The sequence below is a fragment of the Nematolebias whitei genome, chromosome 7 (genome assembly GCF_014905685.2).
Source record: "Nematolebias whitei isolate Nwh7 chromosome 7, NemWhi1, whole genome shotgun sequence".
Lineage (NCBI taxonomy): Eukaryota > Metazoa > Chordata > Actinopteri > Cyprinodontiformes > Rivulidae > Nematolebias > Nematolebias whitei.
Window position 1 is genome coordinate 9,520,573 of NC_056504.1, and position 21,829 is coordinate 9,542,401.

Consider the following 21,829-nt stretch of genomic DNA (forward strand, 5'->3'; position numbering starts at 1 on the left):
ATGAGATCAGAATAGAAATTTTTGGTTTAAATGAAAAGTGTTATGTTTAGAGAAAGAAAAACTCTGCATTCCTGCACAAGAACCTTATCCCATCTGTGAAACATGGTGGTGGTAGCATCATGGTTTGAGCCTGTTTTGCTGCATCTGGGCCAGGACGGCAGGACATCATTGATGGAACAATGAATTCTGAATTATATCAGAGAATTCTAAAGGCAAAAGTCAGAACATCTGTCCATGAACTGAATCTGAAGAGAAGGTGGGTCATGCCGCGACACAATGACACTAAACACACAAGTGGTTCTACCAAAGAATGGTTCAAGAAGAATAAAGTTCATGTTTTAGAACGACCAAGTCAAAGTCCTGACCTTAATCCAATCCAGATGTTGTGGAAGAACCTGAAGCAGCAGTTAATGTGAGGAAACCACCAACATCCAGAAGATGTTCTGTACAGAGGAATGGGCTAAAGTTCCTCCAAGCTGGTGCTCAGGACTGATCAACAGTTACCAGAAACATTTAGTTGCAGTTATAACTGAACGGGGGTGGGGGGTCCACAACAGATACTGAAAGCAAAGGTTCACATACTTTTACCACTCACAAATATGTAATATGGGACCATTTTCCTCAATAAATGACCAAGTATAATATTTTTGTCTTATTTGTTTAACTGGGTTCTCTTTACTTTTAGGACTTGTGTGAAAATCTGCTGATGTTTTAGGTCATATTCATGCAGAAATATAGAAAAATGTAAAGGCTTCACAAACTTCCAAGCACTGTATATTTTACTGTGTATAAGAAGTTCCAGTTCCTGCAGGCTTGTGAAATGATTCCTCAGCTCCTGTGGGTATTCTGTATCAACTAGATGTCTCGTGTGACAAATTACGACCTTCTGCTCAGAGTTGCTGAAACCTGAACATGGACGAAGTGAAGGACAGCCAGACTGACCACACAGAGAGCAGCTCAGAGAACAGCTCCAGAAAGGTTGGTGTGATTAAGTTGCTCAGTTCTTTATGGCTTGGATCATTCAATTATTATTTTATTTCTGACAAGTGCTAAATACTATGAAACATCACGTTTTATGAGGAATTAGATCTGACTACCAGATAGCACCATATAGGTCACCCGTTGGTGTTATTTTACACATGCAGGTTGGACAATATGATACAGACTATGCACAATATTACTGCATTTCAGATTATACCTGCATATAGCAAAACATTTATTTTCAGGATGCAGCGTGCTGAGGATTAACCTCCATGCTGAAAATAACCCGATGACCAAATCAGATTAATATTAATAATTCATAATTCATTATACACCTAGGTGCAATAAAGGTTCCTATCAAAAACTGGCTTGCCACGTCAAATTCAAGATGGCTGCCACCATATATATGTAAACTTTGTGAGATGGATAACTTGAAAAATAAGCAACGGGCCAACTTCCTTGAAGGATTGTGATTGCATCTCAGCGTAAGAAAGGTTCCTTTTCAAAATGGGGTTGTCGTGTCAAAATCCAACATGGCCACCACCACATGTAAACCGTTCACCCCTATCATTCGAGGAAACTATGCTTTCTAGTTTTTCAATTCAATTAAAAAATACTTTATTAATCTCAAAGAGAGATTAATTGTTGTTGTAGCGCATCATCCTAATTCGTCCACCCAGACCCATCATACTTCTAGGTCCTCTTGGGCAGCAGGACTGCCTGAATGCTGGGCAGAACTCAACCCTGCGCGATGGCCATTTCTCCCAGCAGCCTGCCGAACCCCTCGTCGCCACGGACTTAACTGGAGGTGCCGTGGGACGATCTCTGTCCTCCCGCTGTCACGAACCACATTTCCCGTTACCTCTAAGATCTCGGCGGCCAGGCGCTCGAGCACCACCTCTAGGTAGACGGTCATGCATCCACGGCACCTCCTTTTCAACTCATTTGGGCTTTGGGGATGTAGTTTGGGGATGTAATCTGTACTAAACCATGATTTTTTTTCAAACGTGTTTGTGATTACACAATTATTTCTGAGTATTTTCTCTTCTGACCAATTTTAAACAAATTCTGACAAAGTTTGAAATAAATGTAGAAACAGTCGAACTCAATCAACTAAGGTGCTCATATTACACAATCAATGATCACAGAAAAAAATGCACCTCTGAGCAGTCTTTAAATTCTACATGTATGCATGTTGGCTCCAGATGTAAATTAACTCCACAAAGAAAAAATAAAACTGAGACTTTGCATAGGTCCATGAGCCCAATGTTACAACAAGCTGATGATAAACCAGAGCTGCTGCAGCTGCAATCAGGAGCACAAAACCAGTGAACATGTGGCTGCAGCAGCTGAAGTAACACACAGTTACCACCTCTGTACAAACAGCAAAGTTTTTATGGAGGATAAAGGTTTTATTTATTATGAATGACAGCCAAGAAATTTAGGACAATAATCACATTCTCGTCTTTAGTTAAAACTGAATAAATGATCCCAAAGAACATGTAAAGATTTCCCAGTTTGTGGAGCCACATCCAGGAATAAAAATGTGTTGGTGAAACGTCGAGGTGTGACTGTATTGAGCTGCACACGTGCAAAAGATGCTAGACAGATGATATTTGGAGGTCTCACCTTGCCTACCTGTGAAGGCATAAAATGCTCCATTTAATAAATCTTAGGAAGGAAAATTGCAGCATCATGACCTGAATCACACGATTGCCATAAATTACTGGTGATTTTCTAAAGAAGAAAAAAAGTGAAATCAGAGACTGAACTGAGTGTGTTGCAGAAGAATAAAAGTAGACTGAAAACCTAGCCAGAAATTTGGTTTCTGCTGTCAAAAGTAAAACATATATTTTTTAACATTTCCATCTTAGAAATTAAAAAGTTACAACAAGGTGACGTCATTTTGAATCACCAGATGTTCAATAAGAAGAGAGATTTGCTCCCATGTGTTGTAAATTATACCAGAGTTTTTCATGCTCTTACAAGTTTATATATTGCCAATAATTACAATTTTATTATATTTATTATAGTTAACGATTAAAATTGCATTGCTTGTTCATCTTTATTAATAGCTCTTGATGTTGCTTTTTACTGACTGGCATCAGGAAAGTAATATTTTTTCCCACTGAAAAATGCTTCTCATGATCTTGAGTTCTTTTTTTTTTTTTTTTTTTTAATAGTAATTTAAAAGCTTAAAGTTATTAGTCTGACATGTTTGAAAAATAAAAATTAAACTTACTTCAGATGTAGTTCATCACCTATTCTACAACACATCGCTTTTGTTCAGGACACAAAAGACAGAAGTCAAATAATCAGAGTTACTCTGAGTAAACTCTTATTTTTTTCTTATTTGTGTGTTTTGTTCACTGTATTATGTCCAGCTGAAATATCTGAGCTCTATGAGAGAACACCGGATGAACTTCCAGATAATTTAGTGACAAATGCAGAGATTTGTATTTCCCAAGAAACAAGTTTATGCCTCAGAATTTGCAGTAGAATCTGTCAAATTTCTTAAAGCCAGACCATCAACAAGACGCTCATCACCTGCTGCAACCGGTGCTTAATTTGAGCCGGATCCTGCCGGAACAGGATCCGGGAACGCTCTTATTTTGACAAGGTGCGTTCCGGTAACTTTGCTTGGCCTCGGTAACTCTCAAGCTTACTAATATAATTTGCAAATGGTAAATGGTCTGTACTTATATAGCACCTTTCTATCTTATAAAGACACTCAAAGTGCTTTCCACTACCATCTGTGTCCTCATTTACCCATTCATACAACACAACTAGATCTCTACAAAGGTAAATGAACAAATCATTCTAAAGAGGTTAATCAATGCTTTATCACATTCATACATAGATGGGACACACATCGGAGGCAATGAGGGGTTCAGTGTCTTGCCCAGGGACACTTCGGCATGTGACTGCTGCTGGAGTCGAACCCCCAACTCTTGCATTGGAGGACGACTGCTCTAACCACTCAGCCACAGCCGCCCTAATAATAAAGTTATGAATAAATATGACTGCCTTGGATGAATAAAATCTATATTGGACATGCAAACTGAAAATAATTACATAAACACTAATTTTAAACACAACAGCCACTTAGGAGCATATGAGCGGCCCCTTCAAGTAGCATTTCCGCATCTACCCTTTAAATAATCTCCGCCCCTAAGAGTGGTGGGATGCGTGCCGAGCTAACCAGGCAGTCGTACACAGGCAGGAGCCCACAGGCACCTGGAGGTTTCACATGTGGACTCGGACAGCAACGAGCAGTGTTGGGCTTGGAACCGTCAAGTAAACCTGAGTGAAGTTGCCCTCCCCCCATCACCTTCTTCAAAAATTAACGAAACTTGAATCAAATGTTTGTAGTGGTTTGTGCAGCAAAAATTTTCATTTGCGCCGCTATAATTTTAAAGATATTAATAAAAAAGAAAGTTTCCAGAGGTCATCAAAGGTCAATGAAAATCTGTGCATGTTGGAACTGTGCATTTCATTAAAAAAATGTTTAGATGCTGAACTATGAACACGAATAGATTAATTTTAACATTGATAAAATTATTTTGAACTAGTACAGCGCCTCCAAAAAACAAACCCAATGAGCTGTATTTTGTTTCTGATCACCAGGGGGTGCCATCAAACACGATGTACTTTTGTACATGTTGACCTCTGGAAACATTTATTAATATCTCTAAAATGATAGCTGCACAAACACATTTTTTTCTGCACAAACCAACACAAATGTAGCACAAACGTTTGACACCGATTTTGATAGATTTGAAGAAGGTGGGGGGCAACTTCACTCAGGTGTTTAACAACATGTTAAAATACACCAAAATGCAGGAAATCACATCTACTTTATTCAAAATTTTCTGGGGGAGGACCCCCTAGACCCCCCGCCCCCAGCCACCGGCCTGTCCGCTACTTGCGTTCCGACATCGATCGGTTTACAAATTAAGCCCTGGCTGCAACCTCACCAACCCCAAAACACATCATGGTGCATTTGCACTTTTTGTTTGGCTCGTACATAAAAATACGTACATTTTTGAGAAATCTTGCAGAAATCATCTATTCTTTATTTCCCAGCTGTGATTTATTGTGATTATACAGAAAATAAACACACATATCTGGCACCTTTAAGCCACATTTCTTACATTTCCAGATCTGCTGTACTCTCTTTTGAACACGCTTGGCTGAATTTCTCCTGCGCTTCAGATTTTAAACTTTTTAGATTTTGTCTGAATTTTCTCCTTCAATAGACTCAGTCACAACCTTCCATCCTGTCCTGTCCCCTCTGCAGCCTCACTAACTCATCCTGTTAGGACATTGTGTCAACACTGTACACAGATGCTTTTCATTTAGGTGATTTACAGTTATTACAGCTGTGTAATCATTTTTTAGTATTTGGTCTAACGTGTATTATTGTTGCAGTAATGAGAGAAAAGATGCAGAGTGTTTCCAAATATTTGTGGTCCATCCCTCAAGCCTTCCTCTGCCAGAACGATGAGCCACATGCTTCATCCTCTCCAACATTTGGTGACGCAAAGATCACAACAGATTCATTTTACTCAGAGTATGACTCACGATGCACATATTTGTGCTCCTCAGCATCTTCACCGTCTGCTCTAAACGTCACTCTTCCACTCTGGATATGTCATAAACTTAAACATGTCATGAATCTGCTAAGAATACTAATTTTCTTGAGAGTCAAATGGGTTAATGATGCTGTGGAATTTCAGCAGCCCCTCAAAACATTTTGATTATCACTCATTAAATGGTTTGCATGTCTCACTGACAAAAGCTGTTCTCTCAGACCTCAGCTCTTTATCTTTTTCCAACACTTTCTATCTTGATTTTTTGTTCACTTAACCACAAAAACTTGTCCTTAACCTAACTTCAAAAAGCAAAACGCAGAGTAATATTTACTCTGTGTCTACTTACATAACTTCAGTGGAGGCGAAAGTACTCAAACACTGTACTTAAGTAAAAGTACAAATAAACAGACAAAAATGTACTCTATTAAAAGTAGAAGTACCACATTAACGTTTTTACTTAAGTAAAAGTAAATAAGTACTTGTTTTGAAAAATACTTAAAGTATTAAAGTAAAAGTACTTGCTGAATGTATTACCTAATGCAATGGTCTACTATATCATTAAGTGTACCTACATATGTATATTTTCTGTACTACATTAAAAGTGTTTAGTCATTTTAATGAACAATGCTGCAGATAATACATGTTTTTATTGTGTTTACTCTGTGACACCGTTCACACTTGGACTTGTGATTCTGTGCATCAGAATTTCAGGGATGACCTGCAGAGTTAAATACCATTAATCAAAATAAGAAAGAGGAATGATTATACCTTTGAAAGTTTTATTTAACACAAAGCAAAACCAATGTGTCATTTTAACTGCAGTAAACACATTTAAGTAAAAGTTGTCTGCCTGAAAAAAGGAGCATCAGACACAACTGACAAAGGAACAGACTCTGATCATTTCAACTCCAGTTTGTCATCAACTCTAGTTCAAGTGTCCTAATACATGCTCAATAATTCAGGTAGAAAAATCTAAAAAAGTAAGTCTGATCCTCTGGCCAGGATTCTGCGGTCTACACTCATCTCCAGGCCAGCGGTCACTCTTTCAGGGATGAAGATGTTCACATCCTGGATAGAGAGGAACGATGGTTTGAGAGAGGAGTAAAGGAGGCCATCTTTGTGAAAAGAAATCGTCCATCGTTAAACCTAGGTGGAGCCTTCGTGTTCAACTGTCCCCCTCTTACAATGCTGTGATTGCTAGTATCACTCAACCCTCTGTGAACAGTAAACAGCCATCAGTGTGCTAATGATCCATTGTTAGGCTGATGGTCCTTCTTGACCATGTGATCAGCTGGTTTTGGTTGTCAGCAGCAAAACTGGTTGATCCACTCTGAGAAGGTGCTATTTAAGAGACTGAGCTGAATACAGCACCTCAGACTGAGGAAGTCTCTCGGATGGAAGACGAAACGTGTCTACATTTGTTTTTGTTTTGTTTAGTTTTTTGAATGTCCAGAGGACCAGATTGAACTTTTTTAGATCTAGTTAAAATACTGTATAGTCGACCTTGTAATGGGTCAATAGTGAACAATATTTTAACTTCCTGACACCATTTTCAAAACTTGGACCTGAGTGTCGAGACATTTGGAGACATCTCTTGTCTCCTAACATCCATGAACTGACACATTTTGGCGGGGCGGCTGTGGCTGAGTGGTTAGAGCAGTTGTCCGCCAATGCAAGAGTTGGGGGTTCGAATCCACCAGCAGTCACATGCTGAAGTGTCCATGAGCAAGACACTGAACCCCTCATCGCCTTCGATGTGTGTCCTATCGGTGTATGAATGTGATAAAGCTCTGATTAGCCTCTTTAGAATGGTTTGTTCAATTGGCTTTGTAGAGATCTAGTAGAGTGCTGTATGAATGGGTAAATGAGGACACAGGTTGTGTTGTAAAGCGCTTTGAGTATCTTGATTAGATAGAAAGGCGCTATATACGTACAGTCCATTTACCATTTTAATATTGCAGCAAGAATTTCTTGTTCAAGTGCAGAAGAAGTTGGTTTTCAAAGTTTCTTGAGTCCAGTCTGGTTCTTCAGGGAGAGATAATCTGTCCTGCTGTACTGAGGAGTCTTTCAATAATCTTTCAGTAAGGCCATGGGTGGCACGTATCTTCTGGCTGACTCTCGGCGGTGGAATCCATTTTGGGTGTTAGCGGTGCTCCATGACGTATATACTAGAATATACGTCATTGGTCCAGCTCTTCTTGAAGGCAGGTTGAACATTACCTGTCCACTTTTCTGTGATTCAGTGGATCAACTCCCCTCGCCATTGGTTATTTTCAAACTAACAAACAATTAAAAAAAAACACAACGTGAATGTAACTTGTAATGCAACACATTATAGAAATGTAGTGTAATGGAAAGTACAGATACATGAAAAATGTTCTTAAGTACAGTAACAAAGTACTTGTACTTCGTTACATCCCACCACTGTATAACTTAGACACAATTTTCTAAAATTATTTGTTTATTACCCAGCAACAATGTACTTGCCTGCGTGTTTGTCTGACTGTTAGCAAAATATCCAGTGAACCAACAAACATTTGGAGTCAACCTCCAGTTTTAAATCAGTTTGTGGTTCAGTTTTAAAGATACCGAGCTAAAATAAGGTGTAAGAGTAGTTGAGAGTCATTCCTGACATGCACTATGAGCCCTAAAGAACATACAAGAAGCCACATGAGTAACACGTCAGATGATCTGCGCTCAGTCGGCACGGAGAGGCAGATTTTCATTCAAGCTCAATTTCACAAACAAATAAATGCAACCCACAAATGTGGCATTTGGCTGCATCTCATTTGCAACATGACTGAATTTACTCTACTTATCCAAACCCATCTGAGTGACTTATGAAGGCTAATTAGATGATTTGCGCCTTTAAAATAATCTTCTGCCAGACGTGCAACATTTCCTCGGTGCAGCTGTTCCCGGACAGTTTATGCCAAATTGTTGTTGCGCTTTTCAAAATGGTTTATGTGTAAAGTTTGTGGTTGAGGCAGCAAAGTAGATTTTCCAGACAAAATTTGAATCTTTTTTGGGAAAGTAGTGTGAAATTACTTTCTGTACATTTTCCCCACAACCCACCAGCTGATGTCACAACTCATCACCATTACTAACCTCAGAGGTCAAAGGTTAAAAAAAGGGACAACAAGTTGTTTACTGGCGAGACACAGGCAACAACTCACATGGTATCAACGTAAAGCCATTAAAGATGAGAAATCTCTCAGTTTTCTATTAGGTTTGGTAGCTCTGTTTCATTTTACTCAACAAGATGCATTACCCACAGATGTTGCCTTCCTTCTGGATTACTCAGTGAATGAATATGTAAAATCTCTGGGTACATCTCCTTTGGTCGTATTAAAGTGCATAGTTGAAAATACAGTCTCTAAGAAGGACAATAAAATGTGAGGAAATGGCTTCTGCATGATGGCCGAGCAAAGATTATCTGAATAAAAACAACGGGAGCTTGGATTGATGCTGATGAAGGCAGCGGCTCAGTGTCGTCGACGTCAGCTGCTGCTCATATTGTCTGCAGCGCTGCTGTGTGAAGGATTGTCACTGTCGCTAAGCAATATCTGATCAAATAATGATTTTAAGATGGAAGATTTTTAACAAATCTTGATTTTTTGTATTTTTTATTATCATAAATTAATTTCAAGAAAAGCTTCTTTGGCTTCCTTGAACGAAACATTGTGTTATTAGTATTTAATGATCTCAAAGATATATAACATATTTCTGAGCTTAAAACTGGTTATAAAAACAAAACATTTTATTCTAAATTAGTTTGACCTTGATGTTGATGAAGGCAGCATAATGGATCAGTTGGTAGAGGTGTTGCTTCTCAGCGCGAAGGTCTCCGGTTCAAATCCCTGCTGGGGACCTTTCTGGTTGGAGTTTGCATGTTCTCTCCGTGCATGCGTGGGTTTTCTCCGGGTACTCCGGTTTCCTCCCACAGACCAAAAACATGCACGTTAGGCTGATTGGTAACTCTGAATTGTCCCTAGGTGTGAGAGAGCGTGAATGGTTGTTTGTCTCGTTTGTCTCTACGTGTCCCTGTGATGGACTGGAGACCTGTCCAGGGTGTTGCATAGTGATGGCTGGATATGGGCACCAGTGACCTGATGAGGAAGAAGCGGGTAAAGATGAAGGATGGATGAATGTTGATGAAGCCTGTATGACTTGCATGGATTTCTGTATTTGATCGTTTTTATTTTCTCCTTCAGCAGCAGCCGGTCACAGCCTGCCTGTTCAGTGCAGCCTTCTTTGGGGCCCTCGGTTCATCGTTCCTTTACGGCTACAACCTGTCGGTGGTTAATGCTCCTGCTCTGGTGAGTCAAACTCTCAGGCTGCCATGTAAGGCTTGTTGTTGTGGGGAAGCACCATTGATTTTGTCTTGGTTTCTCATTCCTCATTGTGTTAGCACATCCAGAAATCAATAAACATTTATTTAGATGTGGACTCAGTTCAGAGGCAGGTTTAGCTAAAACCCCAACGGAATAAAGGTTTAATAGAATGCCGACACATTTTCACACAGGTAAACATTACCACATACAGATCAAACATGTGGCATTGATTTATTTGGAGAGTAATGCATTTTACTATATTTCATTTCAAAATGAGGCCTTCAGGTCAGTAACTTTGTCTTTTCAGCCCACTCAAGATATATAGAAGACCAGAAACTCCTGCGTACTCAAACTTTAGTCTAATTATTATAAAGATTAAAAATACCCACCCCCCATAATCTATGTGCTGCAACACCTTTTATTTATTAAAAAAACTCAGATCTGTTATTTGATTTTATAGTTATAGTATAGTTACAGTTACATTTATTTTACTTGTTTTAACTAATAGTCTGAAGTCAGAGTCACTGATAGTTTTGTTTTGATTAGATGTTAAGAAAAAAAAGACATGAACACATCAATAAAATACTGTACATATGATGGACAACTATGTTTAGAAGATGAAGACAAAGAACAAGAAGATGGTGATGAAGAAGGCCATAAAGACAACAAAAAACAAATAATTCAAATACAAAAAAAAAATAAAAATATGATTAGGAAGTGTGGGCAGCACGGTGGCGCAACTGGTAGAGCTGCTGCCTCTCAGCGAGCAGGTCCTTGGTTCAAACCCTGGTCCAGGGGCCTTTCTGGGTGGAGTTTGCATGTTCTCTCCGTGCATGCGTGGGTTTTCTCCGGGTACTCTGGTTTCCTCCCACAGACCAAAAACATGCATGTTAGACTGATTGGTAACTCTAAATTGTCCCTAGGTGTGAGTGAGAGAGTGAATGGTTGTTTGTCTCTACGTGTCCCTGTGATGGACTTGCGACCCGTCCAGGGTGTACCCCGCCCCTTGCACAGTGATTGCTGGACATGGGCACCGGCGATCCCCGTGACCCAAAATGGAATAAACGGGTAAAGATAAAGGATGGATGGGTGGATTTTGTTCTTACCTTCTGCGATCAAACATGGGTTCTGACCTTCATGTAAAGGTTACTGAAACATGTCCCACTACCTGAAGATTAATGTAAAGAATGCTTCCCCTCTGGCAGCTGCAGACATAACAAGGCATCCTGATGAGTCGCTCCTCCCAACAGGTCAGAGCAGTTTTGGCACCATGAAGGGTGTTTACTCACTTTCATGCTGCTGGTTTAGACGCTCGTCGCTCAAACCCGACGTTTATATTTTCACCTGCTCTGTAGTAAAACTTCAAACTTCAGCAACAATGACGCTGCAGTCCAGTTAACTGGCACCACTTTAGAAGAAAAACATATTTTCAGGGGTCAGACTTTCCTACATGGCCATGTGTTTGTTCGCAGGTCATTTAATTTTAGCATTTAACAATTACAGCTGTTAACTCTGTGGTTGACACACAGGTGAAGGCAATTCTGTGTGAAATTTGAAGACTTCAGGTTTTTCTGCGGGGGCGGTAGAGTAAAATAAATGTTAGTTGGGTTACTTTTTTCCTAGAAGAGAAAGCCAGTCGTGACCACAGCATGAGTGCAGCCTCAGTGCTCAGTCTGCACATCTGCAGCAAGAAGTGAGAATAGCCTGAGGAGCAGCTTGACTCAGCTGTCTCACTGACCAATAAAGACTACGACTGTGATGGAGTTTCCTCTGCTCTGGTCATTATGCTGCTGGCTGTGCCACATTTGGGTCTGTGCGGGTCAAGTGAATAATTGTACAGAGAGTTGGAGCAACGATCAGACATCATGTAGAGCCACGGTGGGTTCCAGTTTTTAATGGACTATCAGAGTCACTGTGGTCAGTATGAACAGATAAACACAAAGGTTTGAAAACTAGCAGGATGTGTACAAATATGCTAAAGCTTGATTATTTTATGAAAATGTAATCAGATCTTTAAGTTTTTTTGTTTGTGATGTTTCACTTATGTTTCAGCACTGTAATACTGAACAGTTCCCATATTTTTTTAATTTGTTTGTGATCAATTATCGTTGAACAGCAAAACTTCAGAAACTGATAATCAGTATATGAAAGCTTTAGATGTTTGAAGTGAAACGTTTTATGTAGTTTGTCATGAACATCATCATAATGTGACTCTGGATTGTTTTATGTGGTTTACTTCAGTGGTTAATTTGAGCCGGATCCTGCCGGAACAAGATCCAGGAACGCCCTCATTTTCACCGTGTTTGTTCCGGCAACTGTTCAATCGGATCCAGCAGCTCATCTCTTCGCCCATAAAAGTCCAAAGTCATTGCGCATTTTAATCTTGATTATTTATTAAAAATATGACAGGAGACGTTGTCCATGTTCTGTGGTGTGGATGTTACTGCTTCAGCAGGCGCACCAGCTCGTGCACACGCTCCTGCCCAGCAGAGACGCTGACCGCATGTCCCACAGAGATGAAGTGTCTTCATTCACCTTCAGCTGTGTCTCAGAAACCAAAGCAGCACAAATGAACATTTTAACGGCACAAACCACTCATTGTATTTACTGGAATTTTTGACGTGAGTGGGGTGTCAGCTTCACCTGCTCAGCTGTGCGCCCTGCAGACTGTGCACGTTTTATACACAGGAGCGTCTCCAGACAGCTCTGCAGAGCGCGCACAACTGCCAATGTGTCAGAACTCCTGCGACATTTCAAAGATAATAAATAAAAAAGCTTATAGAAAAAAAAATGAGTGAAATGTTTGATGTGTATTATTCACATCACGTTTCAAAATCATTCAAAATAACAGGATCAAAATGTTAAAAAGACAGTTCAACTTATTATCTAAAATAAATGGATGGATGATCGTCCTTAGCTAGACAACAGAGAACTGAAGCACCTGAAGGAAGTGGTGATAGAGACTGAAGCAGAACAACACGCAGGACTGAATTCAGCTGAGAAGAGTTCAGGTCGGACATTGAAGTTTGTGTGTGTATGTGTGTGTGTGTGTGGGGGGGGGGATAGGACGCTTGACAGAATCGGAGCTGCTATAATTCACGGCTCTCTAAAATAGTAATTTCAATCCAACCTTTATTTATACAGGTTGTTAGTCTCATTGAGCCTCCAGGACTCATTTATAAGAGAGACCTGTTTTTAATCAATTTAATCAAATGTCAACAGATGTTTAACAATCTGTTAAAATACACCAAAATGCAGGAAATGGCATCTCTTTTATTTCAAATTGTCTGAGGGAGGAACCACGGATCCCCCCCGCCCCCACTTTTTTTATTAATTTCACCCATCTTTCATGACCTTTGATTAAAACTTTGCCATTTACTGGCCCTATTAGCAAAAATATCTAATGAAATACAAAATGGGTTTTAATAAAACTCTAAGAACATAATCATTGGCTATACATCTACAACTATTAACCATTTGGAGTTAACCTGATTAAAAATGGCTGTCACAGATAATTAATGCCCATCGTGCGCCTCATCCATCAGTCAGCCAATTTTGTGTCATGTCCAATCTTATTTTGAAAAACCGCGATAGAGCGAGTCTGCGAAAAATGAACCCCAAAGTAACGAAGGACTACTGTACTAGGCAATACTAGGTTTTGGCAACATGCTGTTTTTTTTAAACTGTCCTTTTAAAAACCTTATACCACCTAGTTTAAAGTACTGAGGTAGAATGGGGCTAATCTTTGTGTATTCCTTTATTGCAGTCAAGGACGAACACTGTGGACATGAGCAGCGATGTTTCTTTAATTAGATCTTGTCTGCATGAGTTAAAGAAACCAGACATCCTGGTATTAATCATGATCGTTGGGTGAATTCATGGAGGAAAAGAAAAAAGGGAACCTGGCTCTTCTGTGCATTGAGTCTAATTGAAAAACGTTGTGATCTCCAGAAGTGGAATCACTTTGCTTTAATGCATTTCCGAGGGTAAAAACACATTTTCACAGAAATGTACTCCGAGCACATTAATTACTGCACTATTAAAGGTATGTGACAGAAAAATGCAAGAGATAAAAAAAACATTGCCTCTATTAAAATTACCTCTGTGGCAGAATAAAGTAGGAACACTTTGCTTAGAATGAAAATCTCTGTATATGCTGCCACTATAAACAGGGTTTAAAGGATTTATGAAATAGTAAAACACGTTTTATATGTTGGTTAAATTTGACCCCAGAGAGCCGGCTTTTACACCGCATTATCCGGCTTCACTTCTACCAATTCAAATAGTTCAACAGTTCACTTTTCTCACCTTTCTTCTTGCCTTCACAAAGCGTTGATAAATTGCTTTCAAATTCATCAGCCCATGAAAGAATTGAAAGTCTCACGCAAGAATAAGTAAATACTTAGCTGATTATTAGAACAGTGTCAATCAAAGTCTGGAGAAAAAAACATAAATGGAAGCTGATGGTGAGAAGCAAATCTTTCTTTTTTCACTTATTGACAAAAAAGTTTAGTCCCCAGAAGGAAGGGTTCACTTTAGACGTAATTTAGTTCACATGTAGACCAGTGAGTGTATGGAGTTAGCATGTTCAGAATGGTCACCAGAGGACATGTATGGTGGCATCATGAGAGAAGCGATAGTGTTATCAGCTAGTTGCTGGAACATCCGACAGTAAATCAAAACATTGAGTGAAGGTCACCGGACACACGGGATGACTCGTAGATGCAATTAGTATTACCAGCAGTTGACATAGAGGTTGCGTTGTTGGTTTCCATGTTGGACCAGTCGCCCACCATGAAGGCATACTGGTGGCCCAGTGTTGGAACCAGCAGGTCAATGGCTGCTTAAGAGAGCGATTGTGTGCCAAGTATAACAGAACCCCATGTCTACATCTATTATCTTGACACAAGTATTGGACTTTTTACAGCGTACCGTTTTCATCTGAATCTCTGATCTTGATGGCATCAGATGGACTGTGGATTCATTGTCCCATTTAGTCCTTAACACCAAAGCAAAGGTCATGTTTGGAGTAGGAGGCATTCAGATTCAGATAATTATTGCCATTGCCATTGAACAGGATTCACAGACTAGGAACTTGCTTCGGCATAGAGGTGCGAATAAAAGATAAAAGAAAACATATGTACACCAATACAATACAACACAACACAATACAATACAATACAATACAATACAACACAACACAACACAACACAATACAATACAATACAACACAACACAATACAACACAACACAACACAATACAACACAACACAACACACAACACAACACAACACAACACAACACAACACAACACAACACAACACAACACAACACAACACAACACAACACAACACAATACAATACAATACAATACAATACAATACAACACAATACAATACAATACAACACAACACAATAAAATACAATACAATACAATACAACACAATACAATACAATACAATACAACACAACACAATAAAATACAATACAACACAATAAAATACAATACAACACAACACAATAAAATACAATACAATACAATACAACACAATACAATACAATACAATACAACACAACACAATAAAATACAATACAACACAATACAATACAATACAACACAATACAACACAATAAAATACAATACAATACAACACAACACAATACAATACAATACAATACAATACAACACAACACAACACAACACAACACAATAAAATACAATACAATACAATACTAAGAAAAAAAAATGTGCAATTGGAGTAGTGCAGTTAAAATACAGTGATAAAGTGACCAAAGCAGAGTTATAAAGTAACGTGATTATGAGTGTTCAAGAGTCCGATGGCAGTGGGGAAGAAATTGTTTTTATGGCGAGAGGTTCTGGTCCGAATCCTCCTGCCCAAGAGGAGTGGTTGGAATATTTTACATGCAGGGTGAGAATGGTCAGCTGTAATCCAACCTGCTCGCCCCATAGTCCTGGAAACGTACAGGTGATGGGAGGCTACAGCCGATTACCTTCTCCGCAGAGTCCACAATGCACTGCAGTCTGTGTCTGTCCCTGGCAGTGGCCCTGGCGTACCACACCGTGATGGAAGAGCTGAGGATGGACTCGATGATGGCTGTGTAGAATTGCACCATCAGCTTGGCTTTCCTCAGCTGTCGCAGGAAGTACATCCTCTGCTGAGCCTTCTTGATGAGGGAGCTGATGATCAGCTCCCACTTGAGGTCCTGGGTGATGGAGGTGCCGAGAAACCGAAAACAGTCCACAGTGATGATGGGGGTCTTGTTAAGGGCGAGGGGGGGCAGAAACTGCCAAGTGCTGATGACTCATATTCAACAGGGAATGTCAGTTTTGCGTCACCATGAATTACACTTGTACGAGGGTGTGGTGTTGATGAGCTAAGAGGACTAATCCTGCCAGTGTTTTAGAGAGAGACAGCAGTGTAACTTCTGTCCACGTGTCATGGAGAGCCATGTAGTCTGACTTTAGCTCACCTCTGGTGGTGATTTAGAGAAGCCTGACAGCACAAAGCTACACCAGTGACACTTTTACCCTCCTGAAACTGCTCCTTGGTACGGTCTTTCAATAAGACAACAAATAAGTCATCAAACATCACGTGTCTCTGGACAGACTGATTCATACTGAGCTCCTTATAGCCAGCCAAGTCCACAAACCTCCCCCAATGTATCAAATCAACTCCAATATGAACTCTGACCCAGTGCTACTGCCATCTCTATTATCCATTTGAACTGAATGTAATCATTGTAATACAGTCATACAACCGTTCAGCATGTACAGTTTCGTTTCATTTCCACCACTTAGTTTGGATAAATGAACTGTGAGTGCATATTTTTTTATTTAATTTTGATTAAACTTCAAACAAATCTGTGGCCAAGGTTATTTTTTAAGCTCCTCAAATTTAAAGGGATTATTAGGTTTCTTAGAGGGGGGATTTGTATGAAGGACCTGTCTACAGATGTGGGTTACTATTAAACCAGATGTGGTAGTTGAAGATGTTTGGAAAACCACAGAGTAGTGCTGGAGAGATTGAACTCTGCATCATAGTTACGGTATTTAAATGTGTCATTTAGAACTGGTGTAAAAGTGTACTAAGTTAAGAACATTTTACTTCAGGAAACTGAAGCTGCTGCATCCTTCTTCTCAAACTAGAGGAAAACTTGGTTTGAGGAGAGTTTTTATTGAAAACCTTCCATAAAAACTTGTTTGTTTTGAGTACAAGAGCTGCTATATGGAACATATCTCAACTTTTGTGCTTCAAATTAATATTTAGAATCCAAAGAAATCCCTGTAAACAAAGTGGGAAAATACAGAGCAACACACAAACAGGAAGATAAAAACTAACCACTCCAGTTGCTTTTGTCAGAGGGGTACAGTGAATTTAAAGAGAGGACATCTGTGTAAAAATAATCACTTTCAGTTCTTTGTGGGAAAGTGCTGTCTGCTAAAACACAAACAGCATTCGAAAGAAAACATACACTCAAAGGAATACAGTAGTTCAGTTTTTTGAAGTGGTGTTCTGTGGAGTAGTTACCAATAGTCAACATCTTACCTGCAGAAGAAACTGTTCAGAGTGCTATCAGTTTGAAATGTCATGCAGATGTGTTGTCTGGGGAGATGAGCTATTGGCTAGTCAGAACAAAGCCAGTTTCAAAGCAGGGTGTAGAAATGTTATGATGCAACATTTTTCAGTCAGGTCATCTGGACAGTTTCTTTTTTGTGCTGAAACGTTTCGCCTTTGATCCAGAAGGCTTCATCAGTCAAGGAAACGCATAACAAAACTGATTCTTCCTCCAACAGCTTACTCCAAAGTGGAACAAACCAGTTTTGCTTGTGATAAGATGGTCTCTTTGGTACACCCCTCCTCCATTGCCAGCCCTCTTCCTTATTGACAGTCGTGTCAAACTGGTTTGTTTCCTTGACTGATGAAGCCTTCCGGATTGAAGGCGAAATGTTTCAGCACAAAAAAAGAAACTGTCCAGATGACCTGACTGAAAAATGTTGGATTTTATACCTGGATTATTGAGCATGGACTTTGTTGTTAAATGTAACGATGGTTCGTCCAAACTCTAGTTTGTAAATCTTTACATTGTTGACACTTTTATAATAAACAAATATTTATACTGAAGACAGAAGATCATTACCTAGATCCACGTGAAACTCAAGTTGCAAAACAGATCAGGTGTTCTGGACACAAATGCGAAGCAGAGAAAAATCAGTTAAACAAGGGTTGCTTGAACTGCTATAAAACATTTAACTTTGGCACTTCAGTATTTTCCATAACATTACTACTTTACAATATAAGTTTCACACAGACCTTCACTACTGATGTACCACAGTATAAATAACCACCAACGTCTACGTAAACAGCCATCTAATGCTAACTTGATGATGTAAAGATGCATAAAATCAATTCTTTATTTTGGCTTAGACGAAGACGGTCGCTCTTACCCTCCCTCCCTCCCTCCTGCTTTTTTTGCTCTCTTGTCCTGTCAACCTCTCTTTACACATTTTCTGAATCAGAAATTATTATGGATTTGGTCAGCTGGTCCCTCGACACAATTGATAAAAATTTTTTCCACCAGACGACAGGGTGCTGGAGAGCCCTCATGCCCTGAATGGACCCATGCAGCTGGGTATGTCAATGATTCTTGTAGTGAGTGGAAGATGGTGTACCTATCTGTGCTGTCCGTGGAGAACGTAGAAGATATATACATTACTGGATTTATGATAACAGGGTTTCTGCTTTTTGGAATCGGTGGATACCTTGGATATCGACAAATTACGAAGACGTCAGAAGCAGTTTCGGCCATGGTAAAGCTGCCAGACTTATGTGAAGGATTAATCTGTGCCTAGAGCTCTCACTCATATACTTAACAAGCTCAACAGCAAGCTGGATACGATTTCTGAAAATTGTAAGCCATTTGCGGCTCCTGGAACTCCCCAGCATGAAGGATTCAATCTTGAAGAATGCTAAATCAAGCACGGACCGGGCAGAATGTCCACTAATTCTGTCTGTTTGGATTCACCACTGAGTATATCAGCAGAACTTGAAGGCAGACAGAAAACAGAGTCTGGCGGCCCAAACAATTGTTGTTAATCTGAATTTGGCCTCTCCGCTGGCCTTGGACAAGTCAACTTATCTCAAATTGCTCCTGGAGGATATGTAAACTAGAAGCTCTAACCTCCCCCCGAGGACATCTGTGGCCTTATCAGAACCACAATGCTGATAGACACTGTTCCATCTTATCAGAACTTTGGAACTTTCTGGAGTGTTTATGGATAACTCACCGCCTTTGTCAACCACTATGCATAAATGTATTATGTCATTGTATGTTGCAGTTGTATGTTGCTAGGTCTTTATTATTTTTTTTTTTTTCATCTTTCACACAGTTTCCCAGCCAGGAAATGGTGTGAGAAATGATTTTTTTTGGCTTACTCCTTCCTCGTGTTCCCTTTTCTCATCTGCCTGTATGTTGTATGTAACAGGTCTCTCTTGTAAATGAGTCTTTGAGGCTCAATGGGAACTAACCTGTATAAATAAAGGTATAATAATAATAATAATAATAATAATAATAATAATAATAATAATAATAATAATAAATAGCATTTGCATGAAACTGCTATAACTGAATATGTCTTGAAGCTGGTCCTGGTCGAGCTCGTTGTTAGCTCGTCTGCTTTGAGAGAACGCTGCTTGTTATTTCAGTCTGATCAAACACTTGCTGCTGCAAGTAAGACAATGATTATTAATGACAACTCCACTGAACACTACATCAATCTAAACGATCCCTTTGAAAATATCTATATAGTTTCAACTTTTTTTTTTCTTCAGTTTTACATTTAACCCACATGTTCTCTGTGTTCTTCAAACTTCAGGTGAGCCAAGCAGCTGCTCCTGTAGGTGATGTACTGAATGAGTAGCTCCACTTCAAATGAGCTAAATGATCCCTTTGAAGTCCCAGTAACTGCTCTTCTGTGAATACAGCCAACTCTATCAGCATGCTGAATGATCGACGTTTTGATTCTCTTTCATAGCTTTCCCCCCAACAGGAACTTAAGCTGATCATTAATGCAGCGCTGCCTTCTGTCCACCACTGTAGGGCTCCTCCGCTGCAGCTGCTGTCTTTAAAAATGAATAAAAAATAAATGAAGCCTCTTTTAGAGGATGCTCTCCTGCCATGCCACAATCTAATGATCACAGAGGAGCTTACTCTCTGCTCCAAGCCACTGTGCTCAGCTGTAATGGAGAGAGTTGTTGCACACACAATCCCCCGCACACACACGTATACACACACACATACAATCCATACTGTTTTACAAATGGTTAATCAGACTCTTTAGTAAAACCACTAAAACAACAATATAGTCTCCTCACACTGCACATCAAATCACAGCATGTGTGAACAAATCTTTAGATTTCCTCATGCTCAGCAGGTCCATCTCCAGCAGGGAGCTTTTCTTCAGAAGATTATATAGTGTCAGAAATGTGTCCTCGGTGAATCAATGAGTTCTAATAAACACGCTATAAGATATCACGCACTAAACATGATTAGATGCTATTTTCTTGGCCCTAACTGGATTGCTAATCAGCTTTTTTGTCTGCCAGCATGTGCGTTGCCTCATGCAGGTAAAGTGTCACATTAGCAGCAGAGGAGAGACACAACATGTATGAGTTCTGCAGAGGACAGTTTATGTCAGTGGTACTAATCTACGTCGACGACAGTGCGTTTCTTTTGATCATTGTAAATCTTCTTTGCAAAATCAAGGCTGGGTCGGGAAAGAGGGGCGATGATCAATGACCTGCAGAACAACTCAGCACACAGAAACACACAAATTATTCAGCACAGAACCTTTGTTTAGATTTTTAACAAGCTGGTTTATAGTTGTTATGTAAAGGCTCAGCGTGCTGCCTTCACAGAACCATGGTGGTCAGTAATGAACTTGTTAGCATGTTTTTTCTTGCAAAAAATGACGAGGTCATATTTATTTTCTTAGCAAAGAATAGGCGGGGAGCTTAATGTTTCTGGATCTCCACGGTTACATTAAAGGTGTTCACGGCTGTGTGTGATGCTTGAGCACAGTTTTTATGGCAAAGCTGGATTATGAAGGTGACAATGGCTGTAGTTGGCTGTGCTGCATGGTTTAAGACAAGCAATAAGAAATGTTGTAGTAAGGGGAGTGATGGCGCAGAGGTTAGAGAAGGCCATCGGTTCAAACCCCACAGACCGACAACATCAAAAATCTGTGTGGGATAGGTCAAGCACCCACACCTGCCTCCACATTCATTGGCCCCACTCTGAGCTCTTGGGCAACCCCCACCATCTACTCCCCCGGGCGCCCTAGATAGCAGCTCTCTGCTCCACACAGAGGGCTGGGGTTGTGTCAGGAAGGGCATCCGGTATAAAAGTAATTACCAAGTCTTCGTGCGAGTTAGTTTGCTGTGGCGACCCCTGAAGAAGGGAGCAGCCGAAAAAATAAAAATAAAAAAAATCTGAAATGTTGCAGTAAGAAAAACATTATCAGAGTCAGAGCCAGAGATTCTTTATTGTCATTTGCACCTCATGTGGTACATGTGGTGGAGCGAAATTATGTACACAAGGTCCCAGTTACATCCAACAATAAAATGTATAAGAAAAACAATAATAACATCTAAGATATGAACTAAGAAAAACATCAACTGTATTATATAAGTAAAATAAAATAAAATAATTAACCATACATATAATACAACCATACTTAAAAAAAAAAAAAGAAACTGTCCAGATGACCTGACTGAAAAATGTTGGATTTTATACCTGGATTATTGAGCATGGACTTTGTTGTTTTCAACCAGTTTGACAAGACTGTCAACAAGGAAGAGGGCTGGCAATGGAGGAGGGGGCGTACCAAAGAGACCATCT

At 39.7% G+C, this 21,829-nt stretch overlaps 1 protein-coding gene across 1 annotated transcript in view; it reads left to right on the forward strand.

Moving 5' to 3' along the window:
- The first annotated feature begins 912 nt into the window (after positions 1–912).
- Positions 913–21,829, forward strand: part of slc2a9l2 (solute carrier family 2 member 9, like 2) — a 221,143-nt gene continuing 200,226 nt past the window's right edge. The window contains exons 1-3 of the mRNA XM_037679110.1: positions 913–978; positions 9,791–9,935; positions 18,512–18,562. Of these exons, the coding sequence (XP_037535038.1) occupies positions 913–978; positions 9,791–9,935; positions 18,512–18,562 (262 nt within the window). The remainder of the gene's footprint in view (positions 979–9,790; positions 9,936–18,511; positions 18,563–21,829) is intronic.